Source organism: Leptonychotes weddellii, chromosome 9 (genome assembly GCF_054177405.1).
Source record: "Leptonychotes weddellii isolate Sample4059 chromosome 9, ASM5417740v2, whole genome shotgun sequence".
Taxonomy (NCBI): domain Eukaryota; kingdom Metazoa; phylum Chordata; class Mammalia; order Carnivora; family Phocidae; genus Leptonychotes; species Leptonychotes weddellii.
Window position 1 is genome coordinate 4383192 of NC_138377.1, and position 17187 is coordinate 4400378.

Consider the following 17187-nt stretch of genomic DNA (forward strand, 5'->3'; position numbering starts at 1 on the left):
AGAGCATGGGATTTCCGCCAGTCACAACGCCGCTTCTGACTCAGAACGCCCCCATGCTCCGCCCCCTCCCCGCCTCCCCAGGCCCCGCCCTCAGCCCCTCAAGCTGTAGCTCAACAGCAGCCCCGCCCAGAACGCGTTGTCCTTGGCAACCCCGATTCCTCCGCGCTTCCTGCCCCGGCCGCAGCGTTAAGTCCTGCTGGCTGGTTCCGCTCTCTTGCGCGCCTTCAAATAACGCCGTTCTCCGCGCGCGGACCTAGGCCCCTTCCCTTCTCTCTAAAATCTTCCTGGGAACCCCATCCCAACCTCCAAAAGCCCGTCTTACTCCGACTGTTCCCATGCCTCTCTCTGGAACCCCCAGCCCCCAAAGCTGGTTCCCCCTGCCTGGCCAGTCCCCGCCGAGCGCCGATGGTCGCCCCGCGGGGCCCACGGGCCAGGTGGCGAGGACCCCGGGGACACAGGGAGGCTGTGTCTGCGAATGAAGAGAGCACGGCTGGACCAGAATCGTCCCTCCTCGCGTCTCGGCGCCTCCAGAGCCTCCCAGACGCAGGAAAAGTCGGGTCGGAGGCGTTGACCCAGGTCAAAAGGAGCCGGAGTTGGAGGGCGTGCAAGTCTGGGTGCGCAAGGTCGCCCTCCACAGAAGGCGACAAACGTGCCCGCGGTGGCCAAAGAGTATTTGTGAAGTAATAACTGAGACTTCCTCCCGTTTATGTAACCCCCTTCTCCTCACCCGTTCGGGTGTGACAGACGATACCCAGCTCTGCACTTTTAGTTCTCATTCCTACACTTGGGGGGGGGGCACCCAGAGTGGGAGCAGTGGATGGGAAGGGCCGGGTGTGCACGTTCCTAGTCCCAGTAAAACTCCAACGGGCTGCGGGAGGCGCCCAAAGATAGATGCTGCTGGGTTCCTGAGAAGGGGACATGCCCCTGCCCCATTCGTGGGCCAGTCCCGGAGAGGTTTGGGGTGTTGGGAAACTGAGGTCTGTGTACCTATTTCCCAGGTGCAGCCAGGGACAGTCCCCAGCAGGGACATGACTGTGAGGGGTGTGTGGGCTTCAGGGTGACGGAGAGGGCCACTCTTTAAGAACTGGACCCAGAAGAGACAGGATTTCTGTCCCCGACCACCGCAGCCTGGGTGTCCATCCCGGCGCGGGGAGCTGGACGCATCTACCGCTGGGGCTGGGAGACGTTGGCTTGCCGTGGCGCCCCCATGTGGCGGTGAGGAGCAGCGGCTGGCTGGTCCTGCTTGCGGGTGCTGATGGGGGTAGGCAGGTTAGACAGCCCCTCCTGGGCTGTGAAAGCTCCAGGGGCTGGGGGCAATTTGGAAGGAGGACCCCTCAACCACTGTTTTTTGAAGACAGATCCTAAACTGCCCTGGGCACAGTCTGGGGTCTCACATGAGGCAGGCATGGGGGAGCCTCAGGGTACCTTTGTGAGCCTAAGCCTGTCCAACTAGAGCTAAAGAGAGGAATGGGCATTAATATTCTCTGGTGCATCACTCAACACCAGTAACCTCTGGCTCAATGTGATCAGGGCTCAACATTTCTGTCAACAGAGCACCCCTGTCCCTGACCAGTGTCCCCTCCCCATGTACCAAGTCTACTGATGTCCCACTGCCACCTCATCTGATTCTCCCAGCTCTCCTGTGATCAGATGGGGAGTGATGAGAGAGGGGGCACCCCAATGCTCAGGTGGGTCTCCAGGCCCTTTGCCTGGGCAGGCAGCACTACAAGCTGCCAGCAGAGGGCGCTGCCTGGAAGCACGTGGCCAACAAGCTGGTCCCCCTTCCCTGGAAAGGTCTAGACACCCCTATCCAATATGGTAGCCACTGGCCAGATGTGCCGATCCAGCGCGTGAAACATGGCTGGTCCAAATTGAGATGTTCTGTGTGTGTAAAACAGACACTGGGTTACATTGATTGGATATAAAAAAAATGTTTTTAAAAATCTCATTAATAGGGGCACCTGGGTGGCTCAGTCGTTAAGCGTCTGCCTTCGGCTCAGGTCATGACCCCAGGGTCCTGGGATAGAGCCCCACATCGGGCTCCCTGCTCAGCAGGGAGTCTGCTTGTCCTTCTCTCTCTGCTGTTCCCCCTGCTTGTGTGCGTGCACGCGCATGCTCTCCCTCTCTCTCTCTGTCAAATAAATAAATAAAATCTTAAAAAAAAGAAGAAGAAGAACTGTTCCCCAGCAGGAATCACTGAGGGAGGCTGCAGGTTCCGAAAGCTGCCTGCTCTGAAGGGGCTGCTCCCTGGAGTGGTGCAAAGCTACCTCCCCTCTGAACATGGGACCAAGGCCCTGGCGTGGCTCGGGCCTGTTAGGGGGATGCAGGCACACAAGGAATAAACGAGGCCCTGTCAGGGACCCGGAGTGTTGTTCCCCGAGGCTGACACCACAGATGCAGTCCTGGGTGCCAGCCGCACCTGGGACATCCCTGCAGCATCGGGCTCCAAGGGCACAAGAACTAAGCTGTGTGATGCCGGGTGGAGGCGGGCCCTCTCTGGGCCAGGTTCCGAGAGATCACTCTACCTGCTGACTGGAAGCCCAATTACAGGGGGTGATGGCAGAGGCTGACAGGGAGCAGAGGGAGCCTTGGCCAGTGTCAGCCCCTATCCCCAGAGACCCTGGAGGACTCCGAGGCAGGATCAAAGTCCCTGGGGACAGAATCACTTGTGAATGCTCCCTCGGCAGCCAGCTGTAGGCAGTGGAGTGAAAGGAGCACTGGACAGGGAGTCTGAAGCCAGCTCTGCCACTCTTAGGGCTTGTGCCCCATCTGCACAATGACAGGGGCCGATGGGAAGGGGGGGGGGACACTGAATTCAATGCTCTTTAGGCAGCAGGGTGACAGTCCAAAGCTGGGGCTCCAGGGCCCTACTGCCGGCTTTCAAATATTGACTATTGACAACTGGGAAGTAACAAAGCTTCCCTGGGCCTCGGTTTCCACATCTGTATGATGAAGGGTGAGCAGAACACCTGCCTCATATGGCTTAATATGAGGATTAAGTGAGTGAATACTGAGTAAAACTTTTAGAACAGTGCCTAGCACATAGTAAGTGCTCAGCAAATGTCAGCTGTCCACCCTTGTTACTAGGTAAGGGGCAGTGAGTCTGTGTCAACCTCCTTGTCAGGAGTCAGGCTGAAGCCTAAGCCTTGTTTGGAGCCTGAGGGGTCAGGAGGTGGGGGACTGGAGGGTGGAGCACCCCACCCAGAGGAGTGCAGGGGCCTGAGACAGCTCCCAGTTGCCCCCTAAACAATAGTGACACTCCAGCCCAGCTGAGGGCTGGACCACCCCAGCACTTGGGGGAAGGTACCAGGAGCCCCAGATGGTGGCTCCAGGCTATCACGCTGAGCAGCAGTGGGAGATGCCCCCCATCACTTCTGTCCCACTTCCCAGGCCACACCTGATGGCATCATTGTCCCCACTGCCAGCAGGCTCTGAAATGAAGAAGGGGCTCGACAGGGCGAGAAAGGGCAGGGAAGAGCATGGAGGAGCCCCAGGAAGAGGCTGCATGACCCCCCCACACACACACCATTCTGGGCCCAGGGGGACCAACAGCTTTGGATACCCCACTGGGTAGGGCCATGGTGCTACCCTGCTCTGGAGGGCCACCCCCCTTCCCTGGGCTCTAGTCTGGGCTCAACCCTATCTGGGACAGGCCCAGGACACTCAGCTTCCCGGGCTCCTTTCTCCATGGGCGCAGTGAAGAGTACAACCCTCCCAGCTCCTAGCACTGTTCAGAATTTCCCCGTATCTAGGGAAGATGCCTGCCAGCTACCGCTGGGCAGTGGGAGGAGGCAGGGGTCTCCATCAGCTGCTTCCCAGCCCACAGTGGGCAGGAGCCCCGGGGGATCCCCTGGGCCAAGCCCCCTTTTCTGCTGGCCTAGCAGCCCTAGTGTCAGGCAGGGCAATGAACGGTCAGGGTACCAGCAAGTGTGAGAGCCAGGCTGCGTGGGTTCTCATTTGGCTTCTCTCCTCCCTGGCTGTGCACCTGTTGCCCCATCTGTAAAAGGAGGAGAAGAGGGCTGTTCAAAGCCTCAAATGAGTTCACACGTGCCGTACTGTCCTTACAACGGTGCCCCGAAGACAGGCCACGCTCAATGGCAGGGCTATGGTTTCCAGGCGGGGCTCAACGGGGCCAGGCAAGCGGCCAGGGCCCAGGGCCCTTGCCGACCCCACTCAAGGCAGAAGTATGGGAGTCCGAGAGGTCGCCCTGAGCTTTCTTCGGCAGTCCCGTACTCCACACTCAGCTTCAGCGAGCAGCCAGGAGACCCCCCCCAGACTTGCCTGCACCCTTGCCTCTGCTGGGCGTACCACCCCAGGTGCCGGCTCAGCTCTCAGAATAATGGACAGGTTGCGCTGGGATGACCGCTCCCCACAGCCCTAGCAGACCCTGACATGGGCTATATCCTGTCCCCACTGCCCAGTGACCACCTGCTTCTCCTCTGTGCTCCCCTGTCAGAGACCATGCCCCACTGTACTTGACACACGGGGCCAGCGTGGAGGCCCTTAGTGGGCAAAGGAACTCCCACCTGTGAGCAGGAGGGAGGCTCCAGGCCTAGCCCCCCTCCCCCACCTCCACCTCCAGCCCCCAGGCAGTACAGGTCAGAGAGAAGAGGCAGGAAGGGGGTTGTAAACAGTCACGTTGTTGGCACAGCTTCGGGTGACAGAGCATCAGTAGTCTTTCTGGACCCCTGGGGGGGATGCTGGAGGAATCAGAGGGTACCCTGGGATTTCACTGAGCAGCGTGGGGATAGAGAGGACCAAGGTGGTGCCAGTGGCCCCAACACAGCCTTTAAAGTAGAGAAACCTGATGCCCCCCCCCTCATTCACTGGGGGGTCCTGGTGCTTGGAATGGCCAGGTGGGTGGCTTCTGTCCCAGTGAGCCCTGGAGAGTCAAGTCTCAGGGCCCGGGGCCCCAGCACTGTCCCCAGAGCATCCACATGGACCCAGCATGATAATGAATTCCAAGATGACCAAGAGGCTTCTCCCAGAGGTCATTCAGAACCCCCTTCCCCCAGCCAGCCCTCCCCAGATGCTCACTTCCCCCAGGCAGCCCTGATCCTCGCTCAGACGGCCATGGCCCACAGTTCACTCTGGGCTCAACGGTCTAACAGCTTCCCTTTGCCCCACTGGATGCCTTCCTGTTCTCTTCAGCACCTCTACCTGCCGGGCCACCTGCCCATGCTCTCTGAGTCACCTTCTGTAGGCCACGCTCCAGATGGTCCAGGGCCTTCCACTCAAACCCTGGGCAGGACAGGCCTGGTCCCCTCCCTCAATCTGCCAGCTATGCCTCTGTTAATGCGGCCAAGGACCATGTCTGCCCTTGAAGGGTGGTAGCCCTCAGTGCTGAGGATCCATGGCCAGACTGTGTTCCTGCATGTGCCGGAGATGTTTGGAGGTAAGAAAAGAACACCTGGGGCTCGTGACCACACAGACCCCAACACACTGTGGCTTCTGGTCTGCGGAAGACACGTGGGCAGGGACACAGAGCACGGGAGCACTGCACACACCTCACGCGCGTCCACAGGACAGCATTACAGATGGGCCCCCTCTGCCCGCAGGCTTGTGCGCGCACCAGGCGCGCTCGGGGCGGAGGGGCCCTGCCAGGCTGCGGCCGGACGGATGGTGCTCGCCTACAGGTCAGGGTCCTCGTGGCTGCACACGACGCCCGCGTCCTCCTCGTGCCCGCAGTTGTGCGTGCCCACGCCGGCGTGCGTGCACTCCAGCAGGTTGCGCTCGCTGCCCGCGCAGCGCACGTCATCCAGCAGGATGGGCAGCGTGCCGCCCTCGCCAAACTGGGCGCGCTTGGTGGCCCGCACGGCGTGCGCAAAGCCCAGCTGGCGGCACACGACGGCGGCAGCCTTGGTGTCCCAGGCGTCGTCACACACGGTGCCCCAGCGTCCACCCGCGAACACCTCCACACGCCCGCGGCCCGGACTCAGGCCCGCGGGCCGCACCAGGCGCACGGCGCCGTCCGAGGGCGCGGGGTCCGCCGTGCCTGGTCGACCCCGCCGCCGCCCGCCACCCCTCCGGCCGCCGGGTCGCCGGGTGGGCCGTGCGGGCCGCGGGGTGAGCGCGGGCGGAGCAGCTGTGGGGCGGCTGCGGCGGGGTGCCTGGGTGGGCGCACGCGCTGTGGGCCGTGGGATGCTCTCTGCCCTCCGGATGAATTCTGCGCGGAGGAAGAGCGTGCGGTCAGAGGGACCCCAGCCGCCCAGCCCACCCCAGCTCTCCACCACGGAATGCAGACCCCTAGGGAAAGATGTTCTCATTCTGCCCTCCAGTCCGACCCTGAGGTTGGGGTACCTCTTGGGGATACCAGCCTGGAGCTGCTGCGGGGTGCTTCTTCAGTCATTCTGCAAACACTCGTTAGCAGCTGCTTTGTGCCAGTCTGCTTCTGGGGTCCCCCCCGCCCCACCCCCAGTCGTGCCCTCCTGGGAGTCCCTAGTCTGGGAGCAGGGATGGGGGGACAGCCCCTCCCACTGTTAACTCATGAGCCCAGTGGAAGAGAAGTGTCTGGGAGGGCTTCTCAGAGCAAGTGACCTTTTCTGGTTCCAGTCTTTGGTTCAGGGGTGAGGAAGCTGAGGCCCACTGATGGAGAAAACCTGCTGAGGATCTCAGGCAGACAGGCAGGATGGGAACTGGCCTGCCCAGGGCCGGGCAGGGCAGGGTGAAGTCTCCCCTCCACGCTCCCAAGGCTGCTGGCTGGGGGCTGGGGCCCACCCTGACCAGAGAGAGGGGGCAGAGTACCCCAACCTTCTACCCCACCACAAGGCCTGGATACAATAGGCATGGGGAGCTGAGGTGGGCAACTCCCTTTGTCCCGGCAGCACCCCAACACTCACACTCAGCCCTGGTCAGCCACAGAGATAAACCTCACCCCGCATGAGACACTCTGTCTGGAGAGGCGAACTCCCAGACTACTCCCCTACTATGGGGAGGGACCCCAGGGTCACCAGTCCGAAGCCCTCTAACCCCCCACCTCAGCTGAGATGACAGCTGACGAAGGGCCTTGATTCAAGGCCAGGAGCAGGTCAGGGCCAGGAGCACGGGGACGTGGGCCAGATGCTCCCCCTCCCTGCACCCTGGCCCCGACTCAACCCGCAGGGAAGGACTTCCAGCTCCCCGGTCTGCTTTGGCTCTTGCTGGTCCCGCTGCCCAGACGGCCCCCCCACAGTGCACCCTTCCTCTTCATTCCAGCCTCAACCCTCAGCCTCTGGGAACGCCCCACCCCCACCCCCGTCCTGCACTGCTCTGGGGCCCCATGGCTGCTGGCACACACTTCTGTAACAGCCCTGGGACAATAAGTGACTTCTCTGTCTGTCCCAGCCAGTACAGGGCCTGCTCTGACTTCTCCTATGGCCCCAGCATCCAGCACGGAAGGGGTGATGATTGAAAGTGCCAGAAACTGCTGAATGAATGGAAAACTGGCCCAGGCCTGAAACCAACTGCAGCTAGAATTAACTTCCCCAAACACTGAGCTCATTCCTTCCCCCAACTGTCCTCTGCTGGGGGCTCCCCTTCCTCAGGGCCGCCCGCCGCCAGCTGCCAGGTGCCCAGCCTCCCCCTCTTCCTGTTCCCCTGCCCCTCAGTCCACCAATGGGTCCTCGATCTGTTGGGCCCACTGGGCCCACTGAAGGATTTCCTTTGGCCTGCAGGGTGATTTTTAAGATTTTGAGCCAAAGGTGCCAAAATTTGCAAATGGAGAGATTGTATGTAACAACCTAAGGGGGCGGGGACCATGTCTGTCTTGCTCAGCAGTATGTCCCCATGGAAGCACGCGTGTGTGGTAAGTGAATGGACAGACGGATGGATGGATGGATGGATGGATCCATTTCCCACCTCTCTTAAGAACTGGATGGTCTGACCGCACTGTCTCTATGCTCCCACAGGGCCCAGGGGAACAGACCCCTCACAGACCCCTCGTCACGCCTGCCCTTTCAGTTGGCCCCAGATGCCAGGGGTCATCATTTGTGGCCTTGCTTGGCCCTCAGGTCATGAGGGTTTGTGCCCACCTCCCTCCCCACCAAACTTGTCAAACAGAACCAGCTTACGGCAGCCCCAGGCAGATGCCCCCTCCCCTGCGGCACCTGCATCGAGAATGACTCCTTCCAGTCTTGCTCTCACACAGATATACCCGCTATCTGTCTGTCCCGAGGGCTCTGAGTGTATCTGGCTTAAGCCATCCCTCCCCTTCCCCTGCCCCGCTCTGAGGTCTGCAGCCTCTTGGGGCCACTCACCCGCCTGGGTTCAAGGAGCTCCACCCACGTTAACTGAATATCTAACGGGTGCCATTCCCAGTGCTAGGCATCGGGGCCCAGGAAGGGCATCCAGGGCCAGCCTGAAGGACCCATATCTGCTGGAGGAGCAGCTGGGCCCCGGGTCACAGGAGCTCCCCTCCCGCGTTGCGTCCTTGTTGGCAGGCACTTACTTTCTTTGGGCACAAACTGGATGAGGCGGCTCCTCACCTTCACCTGGGCAGGCTGGATCCGACACTTGCCGGGTGGTGCCCGTCTGCCAACACACAGGAGGTCATGAGTGCCACCCTGGGAGCCTGCCCTGAGCATGTCCCTCTGACACTCACTCTCCCCTGGCAGCCAGGCACCTGTGCATTCAGGCCTGGGCAGAGGGGGACGCAAACAACAATGGTGGCCATTGGTGGGGCACCCACCGCGTGGCCCCCAGGGCTCTGGGAGCCCAGCCCCAGGGCAGAAATCTTGTATCACGGTCTGCCAGGTGTCCACTCAGTGTCTGCTTTTCAAGAGCCCAAGGGCCGGTGGCTCAGGAGAGGCTGAGCTTCTGATTCAGAGCATGAACTGTCTTGGGAACGTGATCAAATGTCACAGCCCCTTTCCTTCCACCACCAGCCCCACTGCTGTAACTGTGACTGCAGCCTGATCCCTGCACCCCACCCTGGCCCCTGCACCCCACAGCCTTTGAGGAGAGTCTCTCTCTCTCTGCCCCTCTGGCCCTGGATTTTGGTGCTGCCGCATCGGAGGGAAAGGTAAGCCGATCTAAAGATAAAGGGTCGGAGAGAGCCGCAGGGCTGGCAGCAGAGATGAGGGATGGGGGTGGGGTGAGGGCGGGGCTTCAGAGAGGCGGGGGGGGGGGGAGGCGGAGAGATGCTTCTGAGAAGGGTTACCAGGGCTCTGAATTGGGTCTCCTCTGACATCTCCAAGGGGCACAAGTAAGGCATGGAATTCCATTTTAATTAGCTTTTGGCTGTCGATCTGAGTCTTTGAATGGGACCGACCCTATTCTGGGACTGGCCCACATGGGTCCAGACTTCAATAGGTTCCAGCAGCACAATGGAAAAGCCCGAGGGGTGAAGTGGCCATGTGACAGGAGGTGGCTTCCAGACAGGCTTGGCCAAAGAGGGAAACTGAGGAGGGGTATGGGTCTTTCCCCCCAGAGGCTGAAGAAACACAGCCAGTCACCCACGCTTCCCAAAGCTGCGGAAAGAGTGGGTTTTGCTCTGAACCCCGGATAATATCCACATGCTGCAGACAGACCCAGCACGGTTTTGTTCCTTAAGGAAATGATGTAAAAAAAAAAATCTTTTAGGCAAAAGGTAGGAGATGCATCCCTAAATGCCACAGTGGTTTTGTCTGGGCAGTGATGGATGCCCCCACCCCACTCTTCCACTCCGCAGTTCTTCATTCCCGTGTTCTGTAATGCAGCCTCTATGCAGGATGTTGTGGGTGCAAAGAAAGATATGCATTCCAAAAGAGAAGCACAAAAGAGATGAGGGAGGGCAGGAAGGGAAGGAGTCTAGCCTGTTTCTGGCTCCTCCCTCCAGGGGACCTTGAGCAGAACTCCCTAAGCCTTGGGTCCCCTCCGTTGCATGGGGAGAATGAGCCAATAGCGAAAGAAAGGTACCTCGTGGCAAAAGGAGAGGGTGGGTCTAAGGCAGCCTCTGACATGAATTACATGCTCCATATATGTGATATTTCCTTAGAGAAGCACTCTTTAAAAAAAAAAAAAAAAAGAGAAATAAGCTTAATGTCCATGGAACGGGTAAGATAATTGTGGCCCAGTGACTCAATAGCCAATTACACAGCCATTCAAAATGACGCTTTCAAGAGTGATGTTGCAACGTGGAAATATTTATACAAAACAGGGAAAACGAACAAAGAAAAATGCAAAGTTTGCATGTGTTCCTCGGCATCGCCATAAATCTGGGCGCTAGCAGATGAAGCCGGGGGGACCTTGGGGAAATGGGAAGGAGGGATGAAAGGAGGAAGTCCTTATGTGTTTCTTGATAAATAATGTCAATAATGAATAGGTTTGTGTTTAAAAAAAAACAGTGTGGTCAATAAGGAATGTCTGAGAATCTGTCATAGACCAGAGGAAGCTAAAGAGACACAATGATTGAAGGGAATGTGGGATTCTGGGTAGGATCCTAGAGCAGAAAAAGGACAGTAGGGGAAAACTAGAGAAATCCTTTAATTAATAGGAATGTACCAACATCGGTCCATTAACTGTGACTAGCGTACCATGACGTCACAAGATGCTAATGACAGAGGACATCGGAGAGGGATATATGGGAAATTCGGAACTATCTTTGCAAATTGTCCGTAAATCTAAAACTACTCTAATTTCTTAAAATGATTTTTTTGAAAGAGTGATGGTGTTTCAGGATGTCTCCAAATCCAGGATGTTTCAAAGATGAGGATAACTGTCCACATCAGGGGCTGCTGGATGTGAGTGGATTCTTTGAGGGCCCGGGGCGGGGGGTGGGGGGAGTTGGGCTGGGGGTGGGCGCAAGCTGTGCACATGTGGGGCTGCTCGCCCAGGTGCTGAAAGGAGGTACAGAGCGGTGGGAGGCCAGCTGAGAAGCAAAACTGAAGGGCTGAGAAGGAGCTTGAGAAATCAGATCATCCATTCATTGGTCAAACACGCCCAGAGTCTCTGCTCTGTGCTCCGGGCCAGGCCCAGGGCCGGCACTGACTTTGAAGGGGTGGAGAGGGCAGTCTTAGCCCTTGGAGACTCCCGAGCCAGGGGGAGATTACAGATTATGGGTCTGAGTGGTGAGAGCCAGGGGGAGCACTGGACAAGGCCTGGAGGGAAAGGCCCCTCAGAGACAGTGAGGCCTAAGGGTCAAGGGGTGGCAATATGCAGTCACGGGGTCAGAGCGGGGCTCTGGAGCCAGCTGCCTGTCCCAAGCCCAGCTCTGGCTCTGGCTGGGAGGGGGGCTCCTGCCTTTATAGGATTTCCACCTCTGTAAACTAAGCAGCTGAGAAGTCAAGGAGTTGTACATGGAAAGAGTCAGAACAGCACCTGGCACTGAATTAGTGGCTCTACGTAGAAGCAAAGCAGATGGAGATGGACATGGGAGGGCCAGGGAGGTGTTCGGAAAGCCCAGCATGTTCCATACAGGAGCCAGTGAGTTGGTTTCCCCAGGGGAAGGTGGGGCTGCCGGGGGAGGGCAGCCCCGTGGTGGGGACAGGTGGAGATCAGGGTGTCGCAGGCAAGTTGAGGGCTGGGGGAGGTGGTGCCCGGGGTGGGTGGCCCAGGAAATGAGGAGTGAGGGGCGAGTCAGAGAGGAGAAAGGATGGGGTCAGGTGGGGAGCAGGCCAGAAAGCCAGGTCAAGCCCGTGATTATCTGGCCCAGACGGCATCCTTGGCCTCCTCCTACCATGAGTAGAGCTGGATTTGAGGCGGCAGATCCAGTTTTGAGCCCCAGGTCTGCCCCTCACCAGCACTATGGACCTGGCCGGTCACTTCCCTTCTCTGGGTCTGTTTTCCCTTCTGAAAAATGGGGCTATGAGTCATACCCTCCCAGGGGGTGGTGGAGAGGACAACAAGACAATGGAGACGGGGTGGGGGGGGGGGGTCCTGGCAGACAGCAAGAGTCCAGGCAGTGCAGTGGGCGGGGCTCACCTGGAAGGGTCGATCACCTTGTAGACAACCCCACGGGCCGCTGTGGCACTCGGCACGCCTGTTGACATGAAGTACAGCTCCCCTTGGGCGAGAAACCAGGCAAGGAGTGAGAACACTGCCTGGAATATGGTCCCTGCCAGGCCCCTGACCCCGGGCCACCCCCCAGCTCCCCTCAGGCTCTGAAAGGGACCCCAACCTCAAGGAGGTCTGTGTAGCCCTTCAGCGCCCAGAGCTGGAACCAGAGGCCGAGAAAGAACCAGCTGCCGGCCGCTCTGCCCAGACTTAGCCAAGTTCTTGCCTCCTGCTGGGGACCCAGCCCCGCCCTGGTCCCTGCTTGGCCTCACGCCCAGCGCACACAACCTCTGGGCACAAGTGAGGGTCCACAGCCCAGCTCCCTAGCTGACTGCTACTGGGTGACTCCAGGCACATGGGGCTCCTTGAGCCTCCGCTTCCTTATCCCTACCACGGGAGGCCTCATGGGCGAAGGATTAAAGGAGCACAGAGTAAATGCTCAGTCAATATTAGCTATTGTCATTGCTATGACAGTCATCCTCCAGGATCCGGGTCCCGCCAAGGCCTTGAGGCCAGAGTCTCTCCACTGACCCAAAGGCACCTCCCGGGCAGGTGACGGGCACAAGAGTACACGCTTGGGGGGTCCCTGGTGTGAACCCCAGCCCCTGCATGTAGCCCCGTGGGAGTACCGGCAGCTCTGGGACAGTCCCACTTGGAGCCTCAGTCGAGTGTCCTCGACCTCTCAGGGCCCCTGGCACCACGGATGCTCTCAGTGAACGCGAGTTCTCTCCCTCCTCACCCTCATCCCAGCCCCTGGCTCTCGCTGCCCAGGAAATAGGCTTCTTTATTCCTATCTTATAGAGGCTCAGAGAGGTTAAGTGACTTTCCAAAGTCACACAGCTGGTGAGTGGTGGAGCCAGGCCTGGAACTCAGGAATGTCTGCTGCCCCCAAGCCCTCACGTGTAGGACACATGGTGGCTGGGGGGCACAGACACCTCCCATGTGTGATTCAGTGTGGTGGTTCAGCCATGCTTATATGTCTGCCTTTGCAAGAGGACACTGAACGTTCTCCCGAAGATGGGGGCGGTCCCCAAGGAGAGACTAAGACAGACAGAGAGGTGAGAACTCTGAGGAAGGCATCTTTGTGGGGACCGATGCAGTCAAGGAGGGCTGCATGGGGGTGGCGTCTGAGAATCAAGGCCCAGGAAACCCAGGGATCTCCACAAAGGCAAAGACGCTTGGGGGGCCAACTTGTGTAACTGGGGTAGACCCAGCTTTGGTGGGGAGCTGGGGGCTGGGGAGGGCAGGATGCTGAGTGCTGAGTGACCTCTGACTCCCCTCCAGGAGCACCAGCCCTGCTTTGGTGGGGGTGCTGGGGGTGGTTAATTGGTCCCCAAGGTGATACAACCACACCCTGGCAAGAAAGCCCCTGCTGGAGAACCCATAGGCACAGACATGAATTTGCTGTGCAGTCTTGGGCTGTCGCTTCCCTCTCTGGGCCTCTTTCTGAAGAGAGGCCTCTGGGAGCCGCTGTCCCCACCTAGCTGTGCAGCCCTCACACCTACTTTCCAGCCCCCTGGAGCGACCCAAGTCGCCCGGCACGCGCTGCTCCCTCTGCCCGGAATGCCCTTCTCCGTGGCCTCCCTTCGGCTGGCCAAGCTCGAGCTTAGGGCCCTGCTCTGGGAGGCCTCCAGGCGCCAGGTCGGGTTCAGTACCCCCCACCCCCACCTCTGTAAAGGGATAGGCCTGCACCAGGCACACTCCTTGGCCCCCAACCCCACGCACGGGGAGGGGGGGCCCGCCGGCACTGCCCAGCCCTACCCAGGGCCACACTGCCCTCTTCTGTGGTGTGCTGTCTCCGGAGGACACCAGGCCAGCAGAGGTCCTTGTTTTGCAATTTGCAAGTGTCAGAAGAACAACTAGAGAGCTGGAGCCGGTGGCTGGGGGAGGTTTGTTTGTGTTGGACCCCAGGGCTCTGTGCCTTCCAGGGGCGGCCTGCCCAAGCTCACAAGCACGCTGTCCACGGGCCGTGTGATTTCAAGTAGGCTCCTCCCGGCTATCGGTTACTTGATGTCATTCGGAGGCCTGAACAAGGGCCCCTTGGGAACTGCACCTTCCAGGCCCTGCCCCTGGGGTGGGGGGTGGGGGGCGCACCTCCTTCCAAAACACATTAACCCCCTACTGACCAAAAGAAAGGGCTTTCAAGGCCCAGTGGGCTTGGGAGGGCAGTGCGGGCTGGGGCTGCCCTTTTGAAAATCTAGATTGTGAAGGGTGTCAACCAACAAAGGTTTCCCAGACTTAGGCCTGGGGGCTCTGGGCACTGGGCCCTGCAGGGGACACCCCTCCAAAGGCCCCTGGGTGGGCGTTGCCTAGCAACCCTGCCAAGCATCCTCCAGGCTCCACTGGGGGCCCCTCAGCTTTTGTCCAGGGACAATTGGGGCCAAGGACAAAGGCAGGACGCTGGAGCAAGATCCAGCCTCCATGGCCCCTTATCCTCTCCCCTCGCTCCCTGTTCCTTGCATTGAAAATACAAGAGCCTGAATGAGAACCCACTAACAAGTGGGTCAACAAAGGGTGTTCAAGAAGGCGGTGTCTACCCAATTTCTGAAGATAATGTGGCTTAATTACGTAGGCCAGACTTCTTGGCCATGAGGAACCCAGGGTAGTAGACTTCTGGGATACATTCTTCCCCCACGCACCTGCATTTCCACCATTACAAACCCTTTCCTGGTCGGCTCACTCCACGGCCTAGAAGCAGCCCTGCAGGGAGTTGGGGGGCTGGGACATTGCTCCCACCTTCCAGATGAGGAGACAGAAGCCCAGGATGGTGAGGACCGATGCCCAAGCGAGGTCTCAGACTACTGCACACTTGCTCCCCGGCCCGAAGGGGGTTTCAGGCCTGAGACTCCATCTTTGGAATCCCACCCAGGCCAGAGGACCCACAGGGTGGGGGCATCAGTCCCAGGCATGCAGCCTGGACGGAGAGGTCTCGGGGCCTCAGGAGTGCTCACCAGCCTCATCCTCAGCAAAGGAGATGATATGAGGGTAGTAGTTGTTAATGAGGCCCGGGAACGCACAGGTCTGGCCTCGTCCCATGCAGATCTCACTGTACTGCCACTGGCCTGTGTCCAGGTTCTCTCGGAGGGACATCAGACGCCTGCAAAGAAGCATGAGCTGTGGGGTCATGCCTGGCAGGGTGCCCAGGGGAACCCCACCCACAATCCATCCACCCACTCATATATTATCCATGCAACCAGGACCATACAGCATTTGCAGGATCCAGGGTAAAATATGCATGCAGGGCCCCTTGTTCAAAAAGTACTAAGGATTTCAAGGCAGCGATAGCAGAACATTAAACCAAGTGTGGGCCCTTCCGAGCATGGGATCTGTGCATCCACAAGGGCTGCACATCCGTAAGGCTGGCCCTTGAGGTTCCCTGCTAGCCCAGTGGTCAGGATCCGGTGCTCTCATAAAGCTGGCCCAGCGTGCAGTCTTCACTGGGTACCTCCAATGCAGCGGAAAAGGGCAGGGGAAGGAGACCAGCTTGTCCCCTGCCCCCTCTGCTCAGCCCCAGCCGCTGACCCACAGGAGGCAGTCAGAAGCTGCAGAATCCTCCAAGGCTGGTGACCAGAAGTTCGTGCAGACTCTGGAGCTGTCTCCACTCCGGAGCATGAGGTGGAGCTCCGGCATCTTCAGAATATGCTGATCTTGCCCTTACTCCCTTCTGCACCTGTCAATCACCAGGCCCTGCTTGGATATACCCTCCTCTGGGGAGCCCTCCTGACTGCCCCTGTGCTGGGCACCCCCAGCACCGTGCACGGGCTCTCTGAGGCCGGACTGGAGTGGACCAAGCATGGGTCTGTCTCCCTGACTCGGGTGCGAGGTGCTTTCAGCTCTGTTGCCCTAATGCTGGCACAAAGCCCGACCCAGTGGAAGGGCTTGGGAAAAGCTAGCAAAATTAGTTGAATCTCTGTGGTCAGGTGACTTCAGCAACCCTGGGGAACAGCAGAAGGGGTAAGGGAGAATCAGACATTGAAAGAGAGGCTTCGGGAAGCCTGGCTGGCTCAGTCAGTGGAGCATGTGACTCTTGATCTTGGGGTCATAAGTTCAAACCCCACGTTGGGGGTAGAGATTACTTAAAAATAAGATAAAATAAAATTAAAAATGAATAAATAAAAAGAGAAAAAAGTTAATTATTTTTTTAAAAATCTTGACTTTTTTTTTAAGCAATTTCTACACCCCACATGGGGCTCGAACTCATGACCACAAGATCAAGAGCCACGTGCTCTACCAACTGAGCCAGCCAGGCGCCCCTCAGCAGCACTTTTAAACCTTGTGCCAAGTGTATGTCTTCCTAGGGCCTCTAGGGCCCTCAGTTTTCTCCTCTGTACAATGGGAGAATGAGGTGGTCATGAGGCTCCACAGCTCTCTTTGGGAGAGTCTGACCCACAGGCTTAGGAGATATGCTCTCTTTTCTCCCTCCAAAACCTGTTGGGGTGTGACACATCCCAGCCCCCACCTCATGCAAACACACACACACCCTTTAGGGGTTCAGTGGGTGGGGAAGCACTGCCATAGGGTGTGGGGATTGGGCAGCAAGGCGCCCCCGGCCCCCATGGTCAGACCCTGGCTGGAGCGCCAGCTACCCCCTCCCCAGCAGAATGACCTCTCCGGCCTCTTCCAAACGAATGCTCCCTGGAACCGCAGTCAGTCAGTGCAGTGACAGACACGTCCTGGTTTTCCCCAGAAGCCAGGTGGCCCAGAGTCCGTCGAGGAAGGTGTTCATGTTCCCCCCACCCCGACCTTCCACCTCTGCCCTCCCTGCCCCTCGGAACCTCGGTCAGGCCCGGAGCCCATGAACCTCGGGTGGAGGGGAAGACCAACGGATCTGCACTTAAACAACCATCCCGTCTTTCGTCGGGAGCCGTGCCTTCATGGCGCTGCTTGAGGTAGCCAGCAAGGCTCAGGAAAGGTATCAGGAGAAGAGGGGGCGGGCTGGGTGTTTGCTGAGATGTGACTCCAGACTTCCTCCCGGAGGAAGAGACCTGCTTGGCTCCGGCTGGGCGGTCGGGGTCCGAGAGCAGCTACGTGGGCTTGCACCTGCGCATGCTCACACGCACAGCGCACCTGGACTCCGCTTTTTACAGAAAGCCAGGGGTGGGGCGCCTGGGTGGCTCAGTCGGTTAAGCGACTGCCTTCGGCTCAGGTCATGATCCTGGAGTCCCTGGATCGAGTCCCACATCGGGCTCCCTGCTCGGCAGGGAGTCTGCTTCTCCCTCTGACCCTCACCCCTCTCCT

At 59.0% G+C, this 17187-nt stretch overlaps 1 protein-coding gene across 1 annotated transcript in view; it reads right to left on the reverse strand.

Annotated features, from left to right (window-relative positions):
- Positions 1-4619: 4619 nt before the first annotated feature.
- HHIPL1 (HHIP like 1) overlaps positions 4620-17187 on the reverse strand; it is a 22865-nt gene continuing 10297 nt past the window's right edge. The window contains exons 3-6 of the mRNA XM_081829732.1: positions 14901-15123; positions 11878-11959; positions 8426-8508; positions 4620-6166 (exon numbers count right to left, since the gene is read on the reverse strand). Of these exons, the coding sequence (XP_081685858.1) occupies positions 5631-6166; positions 8426-8508; positions 11878-11959; positions 14901-15123 (924 nt within the window). The 3' untranslated portion in view covers positions 4620-5630. The remainder of the gene's footprint in view (positions 6167-8425; positions 8509-11877; positions 11960-14900; positions 15124-17187) is intronic.